This window comes from Tachypleus tridentatus, chromosome 12 (genome assembly GCF_004210375.1).
Source record: "Tachypleus tridentatus isolate NWPU-2018 chromosome 12, ASM421037v1, whole genome shotgun sequence".
In the NCBI taxonomy this organism is placed as follows: domain Eukaryota; kingdom Metazoa; phylum Arthropoda; class Merostomata; order Xiphosura; family Limulidae; genus Tachypleus; species Tachypleus tridentatus.
In genome coordinates this window covers 85,580,853-85,588,716 of record NC_134836.1, presented here as the reverse complement: position 1 = coordinate 85,588,716, position 7,864 = coordinate 85,580,853, and the positions used below count along the sequence as shown (strand labels likewise).

Sequence of the window (7,864 nt, the reverse complement as noted above, 5' to 3'; positions counted from 1 at the left end):
TCAAAGATACATTTACAGAATATTATTGGTTAGATACAGTTAGTATACTACAAGCCACGGAAGCTATAACTCTAAATAATGCTTATTAATCAGAAAACTACAGAATTTAACCAAGAACTTTGGAAGATTTCGAATATTATGAACCGTTCAACTTAAGAAAATTAGCTTCGAACATTAAGTATTTCCATGAGGACATTAGATATCTCTCTTCTCTGTAAAAATTAAGCTTGTCAATCGCGTTAGGCCAAACACGTATAAAGCTAGCTAGCATTCCCGTCAAGTGAAGAGTATCTGTGTATCAACAGAAAAGTAATTTATGCATCGTGGACGTGGGCTGTCGATAAAATATAAAGTTCCAAACCCGATAGAGGATTTAATATTGTTTGTGAGTTTGTAAAAAAAAATTGTATATAAATTATTACTTATATTAACTATCAGTCATAACCGTTATTACAAATTGTATTTTTGATATATTAAAATATATTTGTGTAAGGAAAGAAAATTGTGTGCATAAATCTTGTTGGCAAATATCGTACGTTTGATACATATGAACGTTCAATTAACTTCCAAATGGCCTGGCATGGCCTAGCGCGTTAAGGCGTGCGCTTCGTAATCTGAGGGTCGCGGGTTCGCGCCCGCGTCGCGCCAAACATGCTCGCCCTCCCAGCCGTGGGGGCGTATAATGTGACGGTCAATCCCACTATTCGTTGGTAAAAAAGTAGCCCAAGAGTTGGCGGTGGGTGGTGATGACTAGCTGCCTTCCCTCTAGTCTTACACTGCTAAATTAGGGACGGCTAGCACAGATAGCCCTCTAGTAGCTTTGTGCGAAATTCCAAAACAAACTTCCAAATTAAAATTTTCGGCTGTTTAAAATCATAATACGTAATATAATAAATCGGTGACTCGTCTTCGATAAATTATAATACTTAATATGAACCATTATATTAATATTAACCCAATTTATCACACAGACAGTTGGGAAGGTTCATCAGAGTTAAGTGGGTGTTCTTTCCATCAAATGTTACTTTTGAAATGCCATGTTTTCGAAAAGCTCTCTGAAACGGTCAAAGAGAGCAAGCACCCTGGTAAACTTCGCCACATGGCTTGGCATAGCCAGGTGGTTAGGGCGCTTGACTCGTATTCTGTGGGTCACATGGTCGCCCTTTCAATGATGGGAGCGCTATAATGTAACTATCAATCCCATTATTCGTTGGTAAAAGAGTAGCCCGTGCGTTGTCGGTGGGTAGTGATGAGTTGCTTTTTCTCTAGTTTTATACTGCTAACTTAGAGAAGTTTAGCGCAGATAGCCCTCGTATAGCTTTACGCGAGATTCAAAAATTTCACCACACCTCAACTCTTAAATAATGGTATTGATAAATCGGCAGTGTTAACACCAGCGCAGCTATTCTTTGGCAGTACAATGCTCTTAGTACAAACTTCGAACTTTATTGACATAATGCTCGTCTCAGGGTCAAAGTGAATAGTACGTTGGAACTGTAGTCAAAACCTTTTGAGTTTGACGCATGTTCGTGGCGTTTTGTGAGTTCTTGAGCAAGAAATTTGCCGCAGTTGTTTTAGTCTGCCTAGCTGTATAGTGGTTTCCAGAGGGTAACCAAGATTAACCTGCAATAGGTTGGCATTCCATCCACAAGGGTAGTGTCACAAATTCTGGTTTCGGTTTCATTATGTAATAATTACTTGCATATATTCTTCTATCCCTCCCTATACTCTTTAGAACATCTATGCCTTGCTCTGCAGTGCTATTCTGACAATTGATCAAAGGTGTAAACCGCAGCTGCTTTTGCTTAGTAAATAGTTGGTTCCCATAACCCTTTACCTCAAAAAACTTTTGAAAGTTTGTACTCAGTAAACGATTTGATCTAGTTGCAAAAGCGACAGTTGAGATGAACGTTTGTGGGGCTTATTAGACACACCACCACTAAAAATAAAACAAACAACGCTTTGGTTTCCCCTTTATAAGAACAAATATTTTTGCACATTGTTTTGGACACGTAGCCCATCTAAATATCTGTATCTTCAAAGTTCGAAAAGTCAATTATGCTAATAAGAACTATCTTCCTATTTGTGGTTGGGGTCTTGTAATATTTTTAATGTCTGTGTGGTTTCTATAACGGTCATCGTTTCTGTACACTACATTTAGCCATTCTTTAAGCATGTATTTTACCTAAATATATGCATACATTAACAAAAAGTAGCGACTATTATTCAGAACTACACAATCAGGTATTTGTGATTTTCCCACAGCAAGTACTAAAACCACAACCTTTAGCGCTTTAAGCTTTAAAACTACCCGCTTATCTTATATTTGTATTGCATGCACTGTAAAAATAATGTCAACATTACTGAAACTTGAACTGCGTAAATTATTTTTTAATCTGAAAGTTGAATTACACTCAGGAAACAAGTATAATTATATCCTTATTATAGATTGATAAATATGTAAAGAATAATAAACCACATTCTCAAACTCAAAACTGAACAATAGTCGACTGAAAATGTGTTGAAAGCACCAATGCAATAGGCAAACAGATGAAATGAGTCTTTCATGTCCCGGCATGGTCAGGTGGATTAAGGCGTTTGACGCGTAATTTGATGATCGTGGGTTCGAATCCCCGTCGCACTAAACATGCTCGCCCTTTTAGCCGTGCGGGCGTTATAATATGCGGTAAATCCCACTATTCGGTGGTAAAAGAATAGCCCAAGAGTTAGCAGTGGGTAGTGATGACTAGCTGCCTTCCCTCTAGTCTTACACAGCTAAATTAGGGACGACTTGTTCAGATAATCATAGTGTAGCTTAGCGCGAAATTCAAAAAACAAAATCTTTCATAATTGTAATTACAATAAGTGTATGAAAGACATCAGATACAACATTAATCACGCTTCCTCATTAATCTTTTTTTTTAAGTTTATATTGATTATTGCTAGTTTTTTCGTAAAAAAATATTCCTCTAGCCTGGAAATTAGTTTTATATTTCACTATTAAGAACTGCAGCATATGCCGTTCAGAAAACGTTGATCGACTATGTTTACTTTTTCTGCAGATTTAATTTCAGCATAGAGACCAAAATGTACAAAAAAGTTAATTTTAAATATTACTATGGAGCGTCTATTTAGTAAATTTTGAAGACTATAAAAGAAAGTAAAAAAAATAACTTTATAATGTATCAAATCATTGTTTCCAGTTGGTTTATCGAAACCTTTACGTACATTTCGTAATACGAACGTGATGAAATAATAAACCATATTTCTCTTCTTCTGGACTAGTATACACCAAAACTTGTTGTTGTGAATTATGGTACAGGCTGAGCAAGTAACGGTTTCTCAGTAATATATATGCAAAAACGGCTCGTTTGGGTTGAGAAAATATTTTACGTAAAAGAGCGAACAACGTTTCGACCTTCTTCGCTCTTCTACGTAAAATATTTTCTCAACCCAAACGAGCAGTTTTTGCATATATATTTCTCTACAAGTGGGTTTTCTCGACATCACTAATTATTATTACATCACGGTTTCCCAGTAAGTACAATTAATTCGATAATATAATTGTTCGTAATGAGAGATCACGAACAAAAACTGTACGTAGTGAATATTGTCTGTTAGCTCGTGAAATTTTCGAAGATTGCCAATAAAAAGTTCATATTACATGTACAAAAATGTTTTAAAATGTTTGCAGTGTACACCGATTATAATTTACTTGAATGTATTTTGCGGATGTAATATACTTAAAATTAATGTCTTTAACTCACCTCCAAATAAGTAGAGTCCAGTATCCGTTGTAGAGCGCATGCAGGAATTGAAATTTCAACATAAAGTTATTCTTCATACTTTTACGGAGTTCCGGTTGTAAATTTAAAGAAATGGTAGAAATAACGCCTTGTATTCGGCAGAGAATACAGGGGTTTGATTTCCGCATTAGATGCATTGCATTGTGTAGCTTTGTGCTAAAACAAACAAAATATTGGTTGAATAACTGCATCTATCGTACAATACGAAAGATTTTAATTCATGCTTTAGAAATATGCAAGGTGATTGGGTTAGATTTGTTGAGTCTGTAAAATAAAAACAATGTTTAATATTTAAAAATAAACCCAAGATTTCAAATAAATTTTCATCTTAGTGTAGACGACTTTATAAAAGTTCTCTTGAAAAATAAACACATTCTGACAAAATATATCACCCAAAACTTTTATTTTTTAACATGGGGAAGAGTACCATATTATTATAACGTCCTTGTACAAAATTTATATTTACAAAAACTCAAAGTAATACACCATTTAAACATTGGAATTGAAAGCCATAGTAATAAATTAAGACAAACTACTTAATTCACACTATTCTTACATTACATACTATAAATATAGGGTTAAAACACTAGTTCTAATAAGTTTGGTTAAAATAACCCTGTAGATAGTCTGTGTATATCCTCACAACTCCACTTTCTATTGGCTTTCATGAAAAGGTTTATCAAAAGTTATGTACAGAATATGATATCTCATGTACATACTGATCTGTCTTTTCTAATAAAAACCAAAAGACTAACATAATAATGTCTATCAAAAGGGGTACAATTCAATAACAAGCTCAAATAATATTATATACGGATTTTTATGGTGTTTAAGTTATCTGCTGGATAAAGATACCCAAGATACATATATATATATATGAGAAAACATGGCTGAGAGCAGTGATCAATTTAGGCAGTAAATATATATGTATTTCATATATGTGATATAGATAGTGAGTGAAACTATAATCACTATAGCAGGCCCTTGGACCAAATATATATATACTGCAACTTTGAATGATGCCAAAATTTATTGTGGTTGAGTAGTTTATTATAAAAAGGTTGGTCCCTTAAGAGTTGATAAACTGGCATACAATTTTCATAAAACCAACTAGTGGAAAGCCTAATATGTGTACATGTATACTCAGTTACATACACTATCAGTGAACTTCTCTTTGGTATCCTCACCAACCAAGCTTTGTGATGTTTGTAGATATATCCTTGCTAACCAGTCCAACAGCTGAGGAAAGGTATGCACAAATTTTTTTTAAAACCAGATCATTCAGTATGAGGTCAATAAAAACATTTTATAATTTTATCTACCAATAACAACTCACTCTCTGCTGCTCTTCTGGAATCTATCTACAGAAGATCCTTTATAATCCTAAAACTAAACTAATTCAATCATTATATTATTCTTATTTCAGACTATTTTAATCAAATTATTTGATGCTTATCTGCTGACTTCAATTGTATAGTCAAACTAGGCACTAACGAAGTCTATGGACACAATGTGAATGAAACCGCATAATCCTAGTTCATCTTCTCTTTAACAAACCACACTCATTCTGTCATCAGTAATAATGATACATTTATTTAAACTGAGTCCTTCCAGTTCAGCCATCATATTGCCCATTTCAGATACACCTCTGCTCTTTGTAGAATTTAGAGTAGATAAACGAGAGTGTGGTTTATCAGAACTAGAAACCACCTCCTTTTCGTTGATCCCATTTCTTTGGTGATGAGCCATGGGTAGCAGATGTGGCTGACATGAAAATGTTCCCTCTACAACTTCAACAGTTACTGAATCTTTTGACTTCATCACTCCTGAAGCTTTAGAAAATTCTTTACTGAACTCTGCTGAAACATTAGAAGCCTCAATAGTTGCTTCATCTGTTAATGATCTCCTTGATAGATCTTCTTCAGTATTCTCTGGGTTACAAAACTTTTTAATCCAAGAGTGACATAGTGATTCTTTGGCTGTCATTCGTTCACTATATGGCAAGAATAGATTTGTTTCACTATCCATAACATCAAAGAAGTAACTTATTAAGTTCATGTTTTTTTCTATTTCCTTAATGCAAGGTATTTGAAACACCCATTTAACTGTTGGTTTGAGCTTAATGATAAATACACTTAAAATATCCAGTTTTAATTCAATTTTTGTAAAATAATCTTATATACCTAAAGTTTGATATTTCTTTCTCACCTTTCAATCCTAAGGTAATACCAGCCCATTTATGAGTCTCTATTTCTTCCCATTTATGTTTTTTAATTAAATATTATTATTTATTTAAAAACTAACAGTTTTTCGATTTTTATTGTTGTAAAACATGCATTCCATAGAAGTTTTATGGTTCTCTAGTCAACATCACATACCTTAAATTTTGAACTTGTAGCTCAAAATTAGTGTTACTATTTTTTATCTTTTCTCTAGCCAACAAAAGTGTTCAAATTAATATTTTTCAGTTTTATAATTTTCTAGCTCTATTCATTATCAAAATTAAAATTAATCTAATTAAATTTTGTGCTTAAACCTTTATCCTAGTAAAATCCTGTGGCATAAAATTAGATGAAAGAAACTAAAAAATTAAAAAAGTGTTTGCTTACAAATCTTGCAGTTATTTAATTAATAGAGGCCTTTAAATTTAAAGCATTCAAAAGTATCTTCTTTATAGGTCACTGCAAAGAAGCTTGTAATTGCTTTATTAGTAATTCATGCAGTGAAAAGTACCAGCTTATTGTCCTAGTACTTACTTTGGTTCAGTAATTAATAACCTCTGAATGAAATCTTTAGCATCATTTGAAACGCCACAAAATATTTCTTCTGGAAACTCCAATATACCACTAGTAATATTCCAAAATGTTTCTTGCTTTGTTTCCCCACCAAAAGGAGTGTGACCTGAGAGAAGAACGTAGGCCAGAACACCTATGCTCCTAAAAATGCAAAGGAAAATTTATTTTAACTTTTTTTTTTTGCTGATGTATATAGTAAAACATCAACTTTCATAACTGGATGTAGCAAGAAAAGACCTGACAACCCCAATAAAATAATTTGTACAGTTAAACTTAATCAACTTTTGGTAATTAAAGGATTTCAGAAAAAAATAATCCCAGTGAATTATTAAGATGTTTTAATAAAACAGATTCTACTGAAGACATATCTTAGTGTACTTTAAATCACACAATAAAACTTTAATTGTCATGGTCTACTTTAAATATGCTTTAATTACACATAGAAATAACTCTTTTTTTTTTTTTTTCAAATTGAAATGCATGGACCTTTGAATTTGTGAATCTTTAACAAAGATTGTAGTAAACCAAACAAAAGATTATATTTTACTGTTAAAAATAATGCTTTGATGCTTTAGTGACTATACATGTTCTTTACCCATAAAAAGGTTTATAGTAAACAGAATATATTTTGTTTTTAAGACTAACTTTATACAATTCTTAAGATTTTTCAAACAGAATTTTAAAACTGTATACCCTTTTCCAATACCAACAGTAATATAAGCATTATTAAACATTTGGGTGGTCTGGAATATTTCAAAACCTCAAACACTAGTAAGAAATGTGTATTTTACAAATTCTCAAATATACCGACAATGAATTTCTACAGAAATGACAAAAATTTCAAATGGTCTAAGTATGTATACTGTAACTTTATGCATACTTTACTTTCACTTTAAATTTCATTTCTCTTTGTATACAGTGATAATTAAATGTTTTAAAATAACAATCATATGATTTTCATCAACAAAATATTATTCATTCATTTTAATATAATGGACATATTACAAATTATAAAAGCACACAAAAGACAGGGAAGTATATGAAACCTATCTTAAACTCTATCCATTTATAACATTTAAGCTTAGTGTGATTCACTATATTACAAGGTAAACAGTAATGAGCAACTAAATTTTAAAATGCAGGCAAAATATTTTCCTACTTACCACATATCTGTAGCTAAGGAAATTGGTTCATACTGAAGAATCTCTGGTGCTAAAATCAAACACATTAACATAATTTACATTAACACATCTTTTAACTAAA

The 7,864-nt window shown here is 32.3% G+C and overlaps 1 protein-coding gene across 3 annotated transcripts in view; it reads right to left on the bottom strand.

The window, feature by feature from the left end:
* Positions 1 to 4,192: 4,192 nt before the first annotated feature.
* Positions 4,193 to 7,864, bottom strand: part of LOC143233876 (serine/threonine-protein kinase 17B-like) — a 45,594-nt gene continuing 41,922 nt past the window's right edge. For all 3 annotated transcript variants that reach the window (XM_076470720.1, XM_076470721.1, XM_076470722.1), the window contains 3 exons: positions 7,765 to 7,813; positions 6,563 to 6,742; positions 4,193 to 5,799 (listed from right to left, as the gene is read on the bottom strand). In XM_076470720.1, the coding sequence (XP_076326835.1) occupies positions 5,355 to 5,799; positions 6,563 to 6,742; positions 7,765 to 7,813 (674 nt within the window). In that variant the 3' untranslated portion in view covers positions 4,193 to 5,354. The remainder of the gene's footprint in view (positions 5,800 to 6,562; positions 6,743 to 7,764; positions 7,814 to 7,864) is intronic.